Source organism: Genypterus blacodes, unplaced genomic scaffold, assembly GCF_046128005.1.
Source record: "Genypterus blacodes isolate CSIRO-AG114 ecotype Tasmania unplaced genomic scaffold, CSIRO-AGI_Gbla_v1 ptg000063l_1, whole genome shotgun sequence".
NCBI classification, from domain to species: Eukaryota; Metazoa; Chordata; class Actinopteri; order Ophidiiformes; family Ophidiidae; genus Genypterus; species Genypterus blacodes.
In genome coordinates, this window is record NW_027466875.1 from 1,051,633 (window position 1) to 1,068,656 (window position 17,024).

Consider the following 17,024-nt stretch of genomic DNA (forward strand, 5'->3'; position numbering starts at 1 on the left):
TTAACTTTCCAGATGAGTCAAAGAAAACACAAAGTAACTGCAGAAAACAACTGATCCTGTCCGGAAAAGACAGGATACAGACCAGTGAAAGAGAAAGCAGGAGAGGTTCTGTGTGTCCATCGGTTGATCAGCCTGACAGACAGAAACACATGCTCAGGGTCCCATTTCAGAGTTATATAAATAGTCACCTATGTCCTTCTCCCTGAGTTTACCACCTTAACACGCTCTCTCTTACACACTTTGTTGCACAAGTTTTCCGTCTCCTTGTTACACCTTTTCACATTAGCATACCAGCTTATTCCATTGATTATTAGGGCACACTGCGCCGTATTTGACTAAATGTGTATGTTCTGGTTGACGGCTGTGAGTGTGTTATCGGAGATCTGTGACAAGCGTGTCACTACACAGATATTATTTTTAACACACACACACACATACTTGGAGAAACGTAGATACATAAAGAGTTTTAAGTGTCAATAAGAATGTGCAAAATGTTGTGTATATAAGTGCAGCACAAAAACAAAAACAAAATAAAATAAATAACAATAACAACAAAGACAAAGACAACAACAAAAACAGATGAATGAATAGGTACATATCAGCCAAAACAAGAGACAAAGAGCAAATCTTTTTAATAACAAAAATGAGGAGGAAAGACGAGCGAAATCAGTTAAAGACATTTTAACACAATTTCCATTGTTTTTGAGGTGATTAAGCCATTTTACGTTGGATTTTAGCTTTTAATGTGCTGTTTTCAGTTTGTCCAGCAGGGTGAGCCAGATATGACATTCTCACATTTCTACTTCCGGACATGGACAGAGGCATGCTGGGATATGTAGTGTCTCTCAGCTCTATAAAGGCGTGTGAACTTCCCTCAACTGTCTCTTTACTGCGCAAGCCTGAGCGAGACAGGTACGAAGCAGCGAAACCTCCATGACTATTCTACCGCAATATTACGCTGCGCCTGCCCTTGAATACACCACAGTCGGTTGGCAGCACACACATATACTCTTAAAGCGGCGGCCATCTGCTAAAAGTGTGTCGCGCCATTTTTACTGTAGAGATTGCGAAGCTAACGTTGCTAAGCTAACGTTAGCTAGCAAGTGGAAACGTGGTGCGGCTAATGCGCCGGCGGCCTTGTGCTTCGTCGCATTAGTGTTAACGTTTGGCGTTATCCCATTCATCCGATCGTACCTGACATAACTCGCTTCATAAACAGTAAAGAAATGTCAAACTTTTGTTTTTAAATACCGTCCGCTGCCATTTTGATATGGGAAAATGTAGAACGGTAGCGCTGCGTTCAAGTGCTTACCGAACAAAATAGCATTACCACGAGAAATGTTTAACTGTAGAATCGGGAATAACATACAAACTAAAGATATTCACAAGGATGACGTCTTAGACTAGACTACGTTGGAATACTTGTGTTGTAAACGTTCTGTCATGGCTAAAAGCTATATCAATTTTATTCTGATTTCACTGTTTTGTCATTGCTTTGGTCAGCTGTCCTTACTTGACTAATGTCTTATGTCCTGATGTTGCAGGCACAAATAAGCCGCCATGCCCGTTGCCAGGAGTTGGGTTTGTCGCAAGACCTATGTCACCCCCCGCCGTCCCTTCGAGAAGTCCCGTCTCGACCAGGAGTTGAAACTAATTGGTATGTCCTCTCTAAAGGAAACAAAATTGGCTCTCTGAATGAAATGCTATCCTTTAGACATTGATTCTAGACCTTTCACGGACTAACTGGTGATTTGTTTCTCTATCAAGGCGAGTATGGACTGAGGAACAAGCGTGAGGTATGGAGGGTCAAGTTCACACTGGCCAAGATCCGTAAAGCTGCCAGAGAGCTGCTGACTCTGGATGAGAAGGACCCCAAGCGTCTGTTCGAAGGTACAATATTGGTCAAAGTTGTCCCTTCCACATGTTGGCCGATGATTTAACTATCAATTGTCAGACCTTACTATGGTGTCAAGAATTCCTCGTCAATGAGGCCAACATTGTCGACCTTTCATTAGACTGTCAATGTTCGTGTTGCAAGATGAATCGCATCAAACACATGGGTTGTAAATAATTGGCTCCTTTGTGGTTTCTTAGGTAACGCTTTGCTCAGGCGTCTGGTCAGGATTGGTGTACTGGACGAGGGTAAGATGAAGCTCGATTACATCCTGGGTCTGAAGGTTGAAGATTTCCTGGAGAGGAGGCTGCAGACACAGGTGTTCAAGCTCGGACTCGCCAAGAGCATCCACCATGCCCGTGTGCTGATTCGCCAGAGGCACATTCGGTAAGAAAATAAGGATTCTGTGAATGTGAAAATTTGACCAGGCTCATAAGTTTGAGGGGTTGCATTGCACCAGACTCATGAGAAACTGTCAATGCTTTCCCTTCCATCAGAGGACCATGAAGTTCTATTGCTCAGCGTGAGTTAAATAACTCAATTCCGCAAGGTCAATTTGGTATCAAACCATATACCTTGTCAGTAGACATTGCCCAGAGCCAATCCTGCCACGGCGAGGGCTCAGGCTGCCACTGGGGCGTGTGGTTGTCAGGTAAGGTATGGGGGATTGCACCTCGGGCAAGTTTGAACTCTTATACCAAGTAACTCAGGCCAGTGATTAAATTTCATCTTCAGATTTTCTGTGGTGTCACGAATTCCTCGTCAATGAGGCCTGCAGTAAAATTACTTTATCTGGACATACTGTCTTCTACACAGTTGCATGATTTCCCCCCCCCCCGCCTTAAGTTGCTTTTGAAATGTGAGACCATCAACATGGTTTTTAAAGTGTCATTTCTCTTTTTCAGTGTGCGCAAGCAGGTTGTGAACATCCCATCTTTCCTGGTTCGCCTGGACAGCCAGAAGCACATCGACTTCTCCCTGAGGTCTCCATACGGTGGCGGACGCCCAGGCCGCGTCAAGAGAAAGAACGCCAAGAAGGGCCAGGCTGGAGCTGGAGGAGCTGACGACGAAGAGGAGGATTAAGAAGGGTGTCGTCCAGGAGCGTCTTCTGATGCTTCCTGTTTGCTCAAATTTACAATAAAATTATTGGTTAACCAAATAATTCTTGTCCATGATTTTTTTTTTTTCTGTAATGTTTGGTGAAATGGCTCATGAGCCCTTGTAGGGGTGGAATGTTTAATAGATGTATGGTATTAGTGTATTAAACTGAGGGATCATTACTTGTAGCAAGTGACGTGGAGAGAAAGCTTAGGCAGTATCTAGTGAAAGTGGGTAGAGCCTCACCCCTGCGATCGGAATGGTACAGCCCAGCGAGAGTGGGTGGATGCAAATACCCGGAAGTGCTATCGGCCACCAAGTCGCTACTGTAACCTTATTTGCATGGAGCTCAGTTAGTTTCTCCGGTACACAGGACCTGTAGACTGGTGGATCAACACTAGAGATGTAAGTTTTACAAGTTGTTCGCTTCGAACCAAAATTACCGGTACAGCAAGGCAGCCGTTTAGTCAAGATTCCATCCACGCTAACAGCAGCACAGATTGTTTCACAAGCTACCATTTGCTAACATTCCTTTGACTTATCCTAACGTGGTAAAACTGATAACATTTCCGTTTAGGCTACGTCGCTACTCCCTGCACCACCTGGGATCATGTAATCGTTATTAAAGTACTAGTAATGGCTACGGTTGCTGAGTAGTAGATCGACATTTAAAGCTACAGAGCATGAAGCTGATAGCAGCCCTGCAGTCCGTCGCTTCATATGTGTATTTACAAACACACAGTATGACTGGAAACCGTCTTTAATCGTGAACATTCTGTCCGCATCGGGCGGATGCGTGGGGGGCGGAGTGACCGGTTTATTGCGCAATAGCTCGAAGTTCTCCTTTTGTGCTGCACGATCCCAATGAGTATTCTTAGCTCTTATGCTTTCACACTTTACGTTACACTCACGTGTGACTCATTTCCTCTGCAAAAAACCCTCAACTTGGCTGAAACTGTTACTGCCTCGTAGTTTGCCGATTCGTGTGCTAAGCCAACATGAACAACAAAGCCCCAGTGTAGAAGGAGACAACACCGGGGCTGTAAATGTGCAAACAAACACTTTTTCCCATTGTCCCATCTGACGCGCTGCCCTCCATCTCCCTGCGTGTAAATAACAGAGAGAAATCTTTAAATGAACTGACTGGAAAGACAATATGATGTAATCCAATATAGAGTTTCACCTTACACATCGATCATATTTCAATATTTTCAGCATCACAGAGGTTTGAGTTTCCCGCAAGGCCGCTGTTGTGCATGGTATTTGATATGTTTATGTTTGTGTATAGCCTTAGCTCTGTGGTGTATGTAACTGTGTGTGTGACTCGACTGTTTTCTAGCAGAGCCATGTCTCCTGATGAGCTGGTGTACCTGGGAATCCTTGCTGCCTCCATTCCTGTCGGATTCCTCTTCCGTTATCTCAGTGAGTATTTGAGTCAGACACAATGAAAACGCAACAATACATTCCCTGCGTTATTTTTATTCCACTTATTCGCCTCCATTTGAGAGAACTTGTGCAAAGTCCATTTTCATGAGGTGTTGCTCATATTTCTCCTTGTAGCTCCCCTGTGACACATTTAGTATCTTGGCTTATTTTGCTTCATTTTTTCTCACTTATCACACACAGCTCCTCCAGTGAAACAGGGGGCAGCACTGCTCTTGGGCCTCTGTGTTACCATAGCAACGTGTCACATCCACACGCTTCACTCTCTGGTGACGGTCATAGGAACATGGATTATTATAAAGAGCAGTTGGAGGTGAGAAATCCACATGCTGTCATGAAAGTATCTTCTCTTCTTCTCTCCTCACTATACTGTACATGCCATGCACACACACATAACATTACGCCCTGTCTCCGTCTCATAGGCGCGCCCCGGCATTGAGTCTCGGCTGGACCTTCCTCTACCTCCTCTTCTTCCGTCTGGTCACTTGGTTCGGTCTGCCGCCGCCGACACCGTTCGCCAACGCCGTCCAGCTACTTCTCACTCTGAAGGTACAGAAACGATGGCCAAGCAACACTGTTTACACGCCGTATCTGTTCATTTCTGACTTTGGGATCTGTTCTGTCTTATCAGCTGGTGAGTCTGGCCAATGAGGTGCAGAGCTTCCACCTGGAGAAGAAACAGGAAGTGAGCTCTTTTGCCAGGTCTCCCGTCATCGGCGGTCTGTCTCAGGAGCCTTCTCTCTACGATATTCTGTCCTATAGCTACTGCTATGTGGGTATCATGACGGGTGAGTCCGTGTTTGGGACCGGGGACGGGGGGGGGAGTGAATCTGGGACATTCAGACATGGTGATGCCTTGTGTGACCTCTGACCTGTCATGTGTGCTGTTAGATGTTTATTTGCTTTTGCATCCATTTAACTCTTGTCTCTCTTTGTCTCGCTCTCTGCTACTTGTCCAATATTGTGTGAGTCCATATCATTTCCAGTATTATTTAGAATGACGTACAGATTACGTATAATTCCTCTCCTGTTTTGTTTTTGTCTACCTGATCCCTCCCTGTCCTGGACTTCCTTTGTTATTCCATATTTCCCTCCACTGTGTCCTCTTGTCTCCATTTTGTGTCGGATAATCCTGATCATCTCTCAACCCTCCGCCTTCATCAAATGATCTCACCCCTTCATTTCCCTTAAGGCCCATTCTTTCGCTTCCAAACCTACATGGACTGGTTGAGGCAGCCCGACCCGCAGGCTCTGCCCGGCCCCGCTGCCTGTCTGCAGCGTCTGAAGATGGTTCCTGTCTACGCCGCTCTGTTCCTGGCTGTCAACTCCGTCTTCCCCTTGTCTTACGTCCGCACTGACGAGTTTGTGGATCGACACTTTTTGTTCAGGTGCTTTTTCTTATTATTGTTAGTTTTCATCTCAGACCGTGGAATAAACAAAAGGGTGCTGAGGCGGCTTAAATTCTCTCGATGGCATCAGGTCCGCAATGAGCTCTAATATCAGATCGTCTAATTTGCATAGTAAATAAGGAGGAAGTTACATTTGTCTATAAATGGACATGTTGAGAGGTTTTCACGTTTCCTGCTTACAACATTTCCATCTTCATCCTTTACTTCCCCATTTAGTGAGAAATTTGTTTGAAACTGTTATTATTATAGCATAACACTGAATTATAACAGATGTACACGGAGGCAAATGGACTGAGATAAACTAATGAAGTGAAAAGGAAATTAGTGAGACAAAGAAGCTGCAGGAGATAACTAATGTCTCTCTCTCTCTCTCTCTCTCTCTCCCTCCCCGTCTCTCACCAGGCTGTTCTACATGATTGCAATCTTCTTCGTGTTCCGGATGCGTTTCTATGCAGCCTGGTGTGGAGCTGAGGCGACCTGTATCAGTGCAGGTCTGGGCTGCTATCCGGAGAAGGCGCTGTCCAAACCCGGAGGAGGACCCACTGTGAATTACAGGTACACCAGCACATCAGCAAAGTACAGACAGTCTACAGATCACATTCATGTCGGGAGTTGGCCCTTCATGGTTGCTCCTCTTGTCCTCAGCCCCGATCCCAGCCTTCCAGAGACCTACGACTTCAGAACCATCCAGAACATAGACTGCTACAACACCGACTTCTGTGTGAAGGTGCGCCATGGGATGCGCTACTGGAACATGACGGTGCAGTGGTGGCTGCATCACTACATCTACCCCAACGCCCCCTTCAAAGCCTACGCGCTCAGGTGGGATTTTAGAGATGCTTACCTGTAGTCTGGTGTGGATAGAGCTTCATGTGAACTCAGTCCCTCTCCTCTTCTGTCCCCACAGGGCCGGCTGGACCATGTTCATCAGTGCCTACTGGCATGGACTCCACGTTGGCTACTACCTGTCCTTCCTCACCATCCCACTGTGCATTGCGGCCGAGTCGGCAATGGAGGCCTCCGTCCGCTCCAAACTCAGCCCTAAGGGACAGAACATCTTCGACTGGATTCACTGGTTCTTGAAGATGAGGGCCTACGACTACATGTGCATGGGCTTCGTGCTGCTGAAGGCCTCCGACACCATCAACTACTGGACGTCCATCTACTTCGTCATGCACGTCATCGCCGTGTGCTGCATCGTGCTGGGCAGGATACTGAAGGGAGGGAGGGGGGAAGGGAGGAGAGCGGACAAGGAGGAGAAACAAGAGGGAGAGAAAACAGACACCAAAGAGAAATATGGAGAGAAGAAGACCGATTGAATGAAATGAAAGTATTTATGGGACACGAGGAGGAGATTTGTATTATACGAGTCACTCATTTGTATAAGAGCTTCACACGGGTCCAGTTGCTGAGTGGAAGTGAAAGTTTCTCTGTCCTTCATTTTTAGATTTTAGACAGAAATCAGTGTGACGTGTAAAAACCCCGGAAGGTTTTGCCACTGGAGACGTTTTGTTACACATCATCCATAATGTACATACACCGTCTATGTACCTCAGCGGAGGAATGTTAGAGCTCAGCGAATGTCTTCTTTGTTTTTATTCTTCTTAATTATTTGTGGTGAATGTGGTGAATGAGTTGTTGTGCCTGAGCAGTGTGTGAGGTCATTTCAGCAGCGTGTTCTCGAACCGCCGCACTGAACAGAACAGAGACGTTTACAGACAGGAAAGTAAAAGGACTGAATTCACTTCAAGCTTCTCAACCCAGTGAGTGTATGAGTGTGTCCTGTAGATTCTGATTCTTCTGATTCATTCCGTCTCAGCATTTCTGTGCTTTGGCTCCTATGATCCGGCAGGTTGAACGTATTTTTCGTGGAGAATTGTTTGAACTTGTCTAGCTGTGATCATTATTGCTTCACGTGTCACCGTTGCAACGTTTACACTGAACATCATGGGAAACAAATCAGTCTGCTCACTGCCAAAATGTGTGTACTGCCTTCATGGACCATTGTGGGTTTGGACCAAACATTTGATACAAAAAGTCTCACGATTGACATTTTTGAACTTCACAACATCCTCTGGATATCATGTACCTGCATGTGGAGTGACTTCATACAAACCTACTGTATAAGAATTTACAAACTCCTCTTTACATTTACTGCAAATAGATTTTTTGTTTTGGGTGAAGATGTTGAAACTGATTTGCATATATTGCTCGTATTACCTATACATGTAACCCTGAGCTGATGTCATCACTCCACTCTGCTGTACTGTATATAGCATATATTGAGTCATGCTTCTCTCTTTGTTTATGTGATCTATGTGCAATTTATCTTCAGGGTTTCAGTATAAACTGTGATTATAAACAATGATGTTTCTCACATGATTATTGGTACACATCTGCCTTTTACTTGTGCAAATACACACACAAATAGTGAATGTTGTGACTGTTTGTACTTTCAGTTTGAGCTGAAAATAGACCAAATAAGACAAATATGACACTTCTTACAATGAATGAAGATAAAGCTTGCAGAAACAAACATTTTCTTTAGGAGTCAGTCTGGGAAATGATTTACTCTAACTAGGTTTTGCTTGTGACAGGTTACCTTGCAGTGAATGGTAACAATCTCCTTGGTAATAAGGGGTTAAAGCGTACAAGGAAGTACCTGTGCGGTCGTAAACAATGGGAGTAAAGTCCGTGAGAGAAGGGGGATAACAGGAAAGACATTTTCCTGTACGGGCTTGCTCACCTCTCTGTTTTCCAAAATAGTTAGTGACAAAGCGCTCTATTTGGTTACGGAATAAAGTCTTTAAAGCTGCATTAGGGAGATGTCCAGTGGACGACAGAGACAAGGCTCAGGTATGATGACCGTCTCCTCTGAAGGTGCGTCTTTCTTTTTAATCACTGTCACATGATGCCTCCATGTCAACTGATCTATATTGAATGAATTTAATTGTTTCTGATGATAACTCTCCGTGTGACAAAATCACACATGCCGACTGATTTTCTGGCCTTCACTTGCCACAGAGAGCCGTTACCCTGGTGACCAGCAATCACTAAGGTTACGGCGGGTTTTATCTGGAGCATCAAATCAGAATTCCCCTCAGATTGACTGGGGCTCGACCCCTGGAAGGGAGGATGAAGGGGGCGACGCAGTGCCACCGCGGGACCTTAGGAACCTTCCACTGCCCATGGGCCTGAAACGAGCTGCACGGTATTTAGAAAAGAATAACAGTTCTGAGTATTTTCATCAACAATCAGCACTATTATACTGTACGACTGTGATGTGATTGTAGTCATTCTCAAACCAATACGTCTACATATTTCCAGTACTGTAGTTAATATTTCTTAGCTCAAGTATAAATCATCTCTTTGTAATCTAACGCAATATAAACAATCAAACAGTAATGTAAACATTCCTACAATCTTTACAGAGGCGTGATGTCATCTGGGTGTGTTTCTCCATCACAGACAGGTGCAGCAGATGAGCGTCCCTGTGGTCTCCAGTCTGGGCTCATGGAAACACAGCAAAGCCAAATCTCTGCGTAAACTCAGAGACGGCGGCAGAAGGTTCCTGTCATTCTTCATACTGTGGAACAAATCCATGCAACAGATCGCAGGTAGATCTACAACTTATTTATTATATTACATCTTTTATTATAGATGCTTATCTACGCTCAGAGCCTCAGGAGATTGAACTTGTGTGTGCATATCTGTGAGATTTCTTCTGCCTCAACAGGAAACTTTGGTGGTGGTGTCCAGTCTTACTTCCTGTTCCTGCGCTTCTTGGTGGTGCTCAACTTTGTTTCCTTCTTACTGATTGCTGGATTCGTCCTCATCCCCAGCATTGTGTTCAGATCTGTTGGGACCAGCCTGGTCAACAGCACCGGTAAGGAAAACATAAACATAAACACTTTCTTTGAAGGTAACCAGTGTTTTTCCATCAGCATAATATTCTGCATTCTGATAGATCCACACAGTTCTTTGACACATAGAACAGGAAGTCTGGCAGTCAGGATGTAGTTACCTAGCAACAGCTCTGCTTCTGTGGACATGGTATTAGTATAAGTAGAACAAGTGTCGTCAGCTGTGGTAGGCCCCTTAGAAATGAACTATGGTGATGTTCATCCATGCATGAGAGGATTTAATCCCAAAACAAAAACAGATTATTGCCTGAAGCTCATTATTAAATAAGTGTCAAATATAAACTATGCAGTTGCGAAACGTTGGATCATTTCTGACCCGGCCTGTTCTCTTACCTTACATATAAGTTCGTCATTTTGCCACAACAGCAGGATTCTTTCACATATGTATCTTATCATGTATATAAAGTTCAGACAACCTGATGACCACATGGTGACCTTTACATTAAGAGATCCTAAGTGTTTCCTTTTTCCCTGTCCTTCCAGGTCCAGAGGCATGCATGCTTTATGATCCCAATCCTCAGGACTTGGTGGTGTTCTATAACTTCTTCCTGGACTTATTATCAGGAACGGTGAGAAACTGCAGCGATTTCTTTGACATGCAAATGTCAAAGAAATCAGTTTCTATAGATTTAGCTGATTTCTTCCTGGCACATGACCTCATTATTTCTTGAATCCTCCCTTCTCTCCACTCAGGGCTTCATGGAGTATTCATATCTGTTCTATGGATATTACAACAACACAATGGTGGAGGACAGCAACTTCTCCTACAACATCCCCTTGGCCTACCTCTTCACTGCTGTCTTCTACTTTGCCTTCTGTCTTATGTGTATCATTGCACGGTCAGTCCCACAAGCTCTCTCAGTGTGTGTGTGTGTGTTTCTTGGTCAAATAAACTAAACTGGATGACATTGACAAGCTCACAGATGAGCTGAGGATCCAGTCTTTAGTCAGCTTGACCTGTATTTGTGTCCTCTTCCCTGTCTGGGTGCTTATGCAGCATGGGGACTGCAGCTCGTGTTGCTGTGGCAACGGGAGGCAGCTCTGTGTGCAACTACAGCAGCATAGTGTTCACCGGGTGGGACCACGGTTGCCTGGGAGACCAAGCTACAAATCTAAAGCAGAAAAACATCCACTACCGGCTACAGGTCAGAGGGGAACTGTCCTACTTAGAGAGGCTGAGCAGGACGAGGAAGAGGAGGAACGTGGTTCACATGTGGCACATTTACATTTACTGCAGTGTTATTCAATCAAGTGACCCATTAAGATGAAGCAGTGTGTACTTGTTCTTATCATCAGCCGCATGTACTTAGATTTACTGTAAAAATCCTGCAGCTTTGTATTTAGTTAGTGTTATAATTCTCAAGTATAATTACAAATCTGTAGATTTTCTGGGTTGTATTGCATGAATTAATCAATGTACTTTGTATTACATAACTATAAATAGAAGGAAGGATAGGAAAGTTTTCTAGTATTTTCCAACAATTTATTTAGATTATTTTTAGAGGCCTGAACTCATCAATATTTCAACTGAAAGTGTAATGCAGTGTCTTTGTTATTTTAATGTCATTAATCATTTAGGGAACACTCAGATTGACGTCTTGTTGGGGTCCTGACCACCCCACCTTAAACAGTATTTCACAGTATTATTGTAGCTCCTCTGTTCTTCTCTCTGTCAGGTGGACCTGGAGGAGGAGAGGATAAAGAAAAAGACAGCTGCTCTCACTTTGTCTCAAAAAGTCCTTTTATACTCCCTGCGTGTTCTCATGGCTCTTGTCGCTCTCGGCCTCATCATCGCAGCCTTCTTCGGGATCTTCGAGGCAACTGTCTTCAGCCAGGTGAGCGACCACGTGCCCATAGGGTAACGACGCCATCATCTTCATGTTCAGGTTTTGAGTGACAGTTTGTCTCTCCCAAACAGAGCAGGAGCGGGGAGGAAGGGAGCCTGGGCTTAGTTTTGGAGTACCTGCCGTCCATGGTCATCACCGCTGGAAACTTTGTGGTGCCTTCGCTGTGTGACCAGATTGCTTTGATAGAGCGATATTCCCCCAGCACCACTGTCATCGTGGCTCTGCTCAGGTTTGCTTTGATGAGAACATATTGAAACAGACGAGGATTACGCATGTCTGCTCTCCAATCCACAACAAGCACCAAAACCTAAGAATCACAGTGGACGAGATAAGATTCCCTGGCTCTCTCCCCCGTGCAGGTCTGTGTTCCTGCGTCTGGTCAGTCTGAGTGTTCTCCTCTTCACCCTGTGGAGTCAGATCACCTGTACCGGGGATATTAATAATGGAAGTTGCAAATTATGCAAATACAACCATGACGTCTACCCGGTAACAATATAACTTGACTTTTCTTGAACACATATTACCTCTGCGATAACTCAATAACTCAAAATGATATCGGATGTTGGATTAGATGGATGATGACTTTTAAAGTTATTAAATTGTTCTGGATGGTAACAGAGAATGATACATTATAGTTAAGATTGGAAGACAAGAATACAATCTTGCCAGTTTTTCCCCTCATCATGAAATCATAAGGAAACAGGTTATTCAATTCCATCTGTCTCTGTTTCTTGGCCTTGTAGTGCTGGGAAACCCGTGTTGGACAGGAGATGTACAAGCTGGCCCTGTTTGACCTCCTCGTCACTATCGCTCTGCTCGTCCTGGTGGAGTTCCCACGCAGGTTGGAAACTAAAAATCATTGTATTGCCTTTTGAGTGGTAAATCAGTCCCTTCTCTTATGTTGGCACTTGTATGTATATGAATGTACTGTATATATGTGTGCCAGGATGGTAGTGGATAACTGGTCCAATAAACTGGCTCAGTGGGTGGGTCGGCAGGAGTTCCTGGTGCCCCCCAATGTGCTTGGACTGGTTTATGGTCAGACGGTGGTCTGGACAGGGGCTCTTTTTTGCCCTCTGCTGCCTTTCATCAACACCATCAAGTTTATCATCCTCTTCTACTGCAAGAAGGTGAACATGTCACTTTCACACAGGCTTCATTCAAACTGTTTATTTGTTGGCCTGGAGAGAATAAATATCATTACCTAATTGTTAATTTGTTTCTATTATCTCTTAAGATCACGTTGTTCTATAACTGTCGGCCTGCAGTGAAGACGTTTCGCTCCACCACCTCCACATTCTTCTTCCTAGTTGTTCTTCTGTTTGGCTTGGGTCTGGCCACAGTTGTCATGATTTACAGTTTGGCAAAGTGACTGCTGATTGCTTCCCACTGTCAAATTGGCAAAGAACAAATCAACAGTAGATCAAGTTTGATACAGATTTTTATTTCATGGCATGTTAAGCAAATTCTGTTTCCCTCCCATCTAGCATCCATCCCTCTGAGGGTTGTGGGCCTTTCCGTTCCTTTTCTACAATGTGGGCGATTGTTCCAGCATCTTTCTACAGCCTTTCTATGACTACACAGGACTTTCTGTTCTTCATTGGCTCCCAGGCGTTCTCCATTCCTTTGTTTGTGTTATCCTGGTGAGTGAATGTTGGTGTTATTAAGGATTATGTCTCTTCTACATACACATTAAAACCTGAATATGAAATATAGCCATATTTAATGTTCTCCTTTGTCTTCTATTTCACATTTCTGAAGTATAATCATGGCTTCTCTCTCCCTGACAGCGTGGTGATGTGTTATTTCATAGCCTTGGCGTCTGTATATGGAAAGACTGTTACTCTGTTCAGAGCTCAGCTCAAACTGGTAGGTTGTTAACATTTACTACCACTACGATCTGTTTTGTTTCTATGATAAGAGTCGATAGTCCTGATTGTTGATTATGTGTAGGTTGATCATGTGATTACTAATATCCTTTGGTATGCAGTTTGACTAATTAACTGTTGGGTCTTTGGCTTCCAGGAGGGTCGTGACAAGAAGTTCTTAGTCAAACAGATTGAAGAGCTGAGTCGGCAACTTCAGACACCAAACAACTATGCAGGAGCTCAGGCCAGATGAAGGATATAACATATGGACCATGTTGAGTTTCCCCCTGGTTCTTATTCCCTAAAACACAGCATGGAATTTGAAGGGACTGTAATATGTCATATCCAAAACTTGGCCTACTGCCAAGCTGCACAGAGAAAGGCGACAGACTCAACAGCCACACAGAACCTTTATTGTTCAATTTGTGTATCAGCCTAAGGCCTTCATCAGTTTTAAAACATATTTTATTATTTCATGGTTTTAGCAGACACTGATGCCAACAAACATCAATTGTATTGTTTGTTAACAGATCTTAATTTGGAATATATTGTGCAATCATGTATGAACTATAAACCATGCGCCGATTAAAGAAATTATATTGTTTATTTTATACCGTATGTACTGATATCTTATACGAATAAAAGGCACATTAGCCTCCTCTAGTGCCCAAACAGTGTTACTGCAAATCTGTCATGTTTACTTCCGGGTTGGGGCTGCCTTTACACAGAGGTATTAGCAGCCGGAGCAACACACATCGTAACAAATAAGAAGCGGGCGTATTTAAGGTTATTACTATAATCTCGGTAGATGAGGTTTTCGTAACTGAGGTTGTACTGACTGTGTCTAAGTCGAACTGTTTTACAAAGCGTAATTTCTACTCAGTCCCACCTCGGCTGACTTTAGCCTGCTGCTAAGCTAGCTAGCTTATTTTGCTTAACAAGCTAACAGCCATCATGAACATCCTTCCGAAAAAGAGCTGGCACGTGCGCAACAAAGACAACGTCGCGCGCGTGCGTAAGGACGAGGCCCAAGCGGCGGAGGAAGAGCGCGAGGCAAAGCGTCGCGTGGAGCGCGCGGAGCAGGAGGTGAGTAGAGCTCTCGCGATATTCGTAAGGCTCTCTGAAGTCTTTGTAGATCAGTTATGTCTATTTACAGGTTTCCATTTGCCAGATACTACCAGATAATTCATACAAATTCTATGCTTTTTGTTATATTCTGTTTATGTTCAAATATTGTTTGACATATTATTTTTTACTATTGTTATTTGAATTATTGCAAGTTGAAATGTCTTTACACTTTCCAAACTGACAACCTTAGTCTTGGGAAATTGTGTGTATGAAGTTAAGAGACAAGTAATAATAACACAAAGCCAACCATCTATCAATAACGGCAGCTACAGTACTTTTAAAGCTGATTTCCCAATTATTGCTCTGATTCCTTTAAACAATCAGTCAATCAAACATTTAGTTTGGGGTCTATTTTCACTGTTCTCAGTTTGCAATAGTAACTCTTACTGTCCACTGCCCTCCAGGCACGCACAGATTATCTGAGAAAGAAATCCCGAGCCGCTCTCGAGTCAGCAGGAGGGAGCAGGGATGGCGGTGAGGAAGAGGGAGGAAGCAGTGGAATCCTGGAACACCTGAATCTTTTCCCCATCGAGGAGTCTTCAGAGAAGAAAGGCAACGAGGACTATCTGAAAGAGAAGAATGAAGAGAAGGTGACGGTGCTCTTAGGGTTAGAAATTGTGATACAGGATCAGATCCATTACATTGTTTTGTACCTTTTAGAGTAGAATCAATCAATGTACGATGTTAGCTTTTAGGTTATAGCTGGTTTGGAATAAGCTATCAGTAGATGTGTGGCACTACTGTCATCTGTACTGTGAGTGAGTGTGAACGGTGCATCAAAGGTGTGTGTTTTTCTGTGTTTTCTTCCAGGAGAAACAGGAACGTGCCATTGGCCTACTGGTGTCTTTAGGTCCTCAACCAGGCACTGAGGTCACTCCATGGTACATGAAAAAGGAGGAAGAGAAGGAAGAGAGGAAAGAAAGTGATAAGAAAAAGGGAATAAGTGAAGAAGAGAGGGAGAAGAGAGATCGCAGATTGAAAGATAGCTTGGACCCCTTGAAAGAAATGAAGAAAGCAATGGGTCCAGTGGGCAGAAAGGAACTCAGGAGCAAGAGGAAGGAGAAAAGAGCTCAGGGGCCAGCGATCAGCAGTGGAGAAAGGTAAGAAGAGCGCATCAAATTCACCTTACTGTCTCTATTGATCAATGATGCATGGGGGATGTGACATGACGGACAGTATGACAGTGTTGTGAATATCATAACAAAGCCGTCCGTGTTTGGGTTTGTTTCCAGCTCCATAGAAAGGTTACGTGCTGAGCGCTTGCAGAGGGAGGCTGAAGAAAGGAGGAGAACCCAGGCCCTGCTGGATCAGAAGAGCGGCAAGGGCAAGGGCAAGGAGCCGGGTAGGGAGCTGAACGAGAGGGAAAGGCCGTACAACAGCGCTTACTTCCCAGAACTGGCCCGCAAACGTCAGAGGCGGGACAGAGACAGCTGGAGAGACGACATCCTAAACTCATGAAGCATCTTTGTCGTTCACCTTGAACTCGATGCATCTCTGTCTCCATCTGAGCCTGATTAGACAGCTCATAGGCAGCAAGTAAGGGAGGGTTTCCTACTATTTACTACTTATTTACTCCTCTCAGAAAGGCAGATGAGAGGTCAGAGATCCTGTTGGGCTTCACTCACCGCTCCCCTACAGTGTTTTACCCATGAACGTGTCATCAGGGCAGATGGTCGTCATCACAGGAGGTTGAGCCGAGGCTGTAGGCTGAGAAAAACTCGGTGAGGCGGCCGTAGCTTTGTGTCTGTACAGTAAGAGGCTGTCTGTAAGTTTGCACCTTGTGTGAATTCATGACGCGCAAGGTCATTTGACATTTGTGATCTATTCAAGTTATAATTGTAAATTAATAAAAATATGATCTGATTTTGGGGGATTTTTGGTCATGTGTTTATTAGACTCTCTTACACACACACAAACACACACACACACACACACATTGATATTCACAGTGTCTGCGCTTCCTTTGCTTCAAAAAAAGGCAGTAAAATTAATTATTCATATTATTTGTATTCTTTTCCTGGCTTGTACACGCTGGAAGTAGATTTCCATCAGAAATGCAGCGTTAATTTAATTCTATTGTTCAATAGAATACAAGAGCACATCACATTAAAACACAATAAAAAAAATATCTAATATGAAAATGAAAGCAAAGCATCACACACACACACAATATTCTTGTCTGGATATGATGTGTTTTTCTTTAAAGGTATTATGGTGATGAAGCAGGACCATGACAATGCGCGCCGTGTGTCTGACGTATGCTGGCGGAGGAGAAAAACACAGACTCCCCCCCAACCCCCCGACAGACCGAGAGGAGCGGAGGGGCAGAAATAACGGGGAGAAGGCGGACGGATGAGCCGCGCTGGTGTCATTTTGAAAGGGGGAGCAAAGTGTGTGTCGAGCCGGAGACGCAC

The 17,024-nt window shown here is 44.1% G+C and overlaps 4 protein-coding genes across 7 annotated transcripts; all 4 read left to right on the forward strand.

The window, feature by feature from the left end:
• Positions 1-846: 846 nt before the first annotated feature.
• On the forward strand, positions 847-3,056 carry rps9 (ribosomal protein S9). Of its 2 annotated transcripts, XR_012963919.1 has the most exons (6): positions 847-912; positions 1,545-1,657; positions 1,768-1,890; positions 2,095-2,281; positions 2,392-2,546; positions 2,800-2,992. XR_012963919.1 is itself a non-coding variant. In XM_076154794.1 (5 exons), the coding sequence occupies exons 2-5, from the start codon at positions 1,561-1,563 to the stop codon at positions 2,975-2,977; spliced, it is 585 nt and encodes a 194-aa protein (XP_076010909.1). In that variant the 5' UTR covers positions 847-912; positions 1,545-1,560; the 3' UTR covers positions 2,978-3,056. The 2 variants fall into 2 exon arrangements, 1 of the variants encoding a protein (XP_076010909.1); XM_076154794.1 differs by lacking the exon at positions 2,392-2,546 and having other exon boundaries at positions 2,800-3,056.
• Positions 3,057-3,271: 215 nt separating this feature from the next.
• On the forward strand, positions 3,272-8,279 carry mboat7 (membrane bound O-acyltransferase domain containing 7). Of its 2 annotated transcripts, none has more exons than XM_076154833.1 (9): positions 3,272-3,397; positions 4,332-4,414; positions 4,619-4,748; positions 4,858-4,984; positions 5,067-5,223; positions 5,628-5,823; positions 6,247-6,399; positions 6,490-6,666; positions 6,752-8,279. In XM_076154833.1, exons 2-9 carry the CDS (start codon positions 4,339-4,341, stop codon positions 7,161-7,163), a joined length of 1,428 nt encoding a protein of 475 aa, XP_076010948.1. In that variant the 5' UTR covers positions 3,272-3,397; positions 4,332-4,338; the 3' UTR covers positions 7,164-8,279. The 2 variants fall into 2 exon arrangements, with proteins under 2 accessions (XP_076010948.1, XP_076010950.1); XM_076154835.1 differs by having other exon boundaries at positions 4,335-4,414.
• A 255-nt stretch (positions 8,280-8,534) lies between these two features.
• On the forward strand, positions 8,535-14,154 carry tmc4 (transmembrane channel-like 4). Of its 2 annotated transcripts, none has more exons than XM_076154746.1 (16): positions 8,535-8,724; positions 8,869-9,055; positions 9,313-9,461; positions 9,581-9,730; positions 10,251-10,336; positions 10,461-10,606; positions 10,765-10,912; positions 11,444-11,602; positions 11,686-11,843; positions 11,974-12,100; positions 12,358-12,455; positions 12,561-12,744; positions 12,852-12,982; positions 13,102-13,257; positions 13,405-13,483; positions 13,640-14,154. In XM_076154746.1, exons 1-16 carry the CDS (start codon positions 8,670-8,672, stop codon positions 13,733-13,735), a joined length of 2,109 nt encoding a protein of 702 aa, XP_076010861.1. In that variant the 5' UTR covers positions 8,535-8,669; the 3' UTR covers positions 13,736-14,154. The 2 variants fall into 2 exon arrangements, with proteins under 2 accessions (XP_076010861.1, XP_076010862.1); XM_076154747.1 differs by having other exon boundaries at positions 8,535-8,700.
• Positions 14,155-14,194: 40 nt separating this feature from the next.
• Positions 14,195-16,478, forward strand: leng1 (leukocyte receptor cluster (LRC) member 1). The gene is made up of 4 exons (XM_076154749.1): positions 14,195-14,568; positions 15,015-15,200; positions 15,421-15,710; positions 15,843-16,478. Exons 1-4 carry the CDS (start codon positions 14,437-14,439, stop codon positions 16,066-16,068), a joined length of 834 nt encoding a protein of 277 aa, XP_076010864.1. The 5' UTR covers positions 14,195-14,436; the 3' UTR covers positions 16,069-16,478.
• The last annotated feature ends 546 nt before the right edge of the window (positions 16,479-17,024 follow it).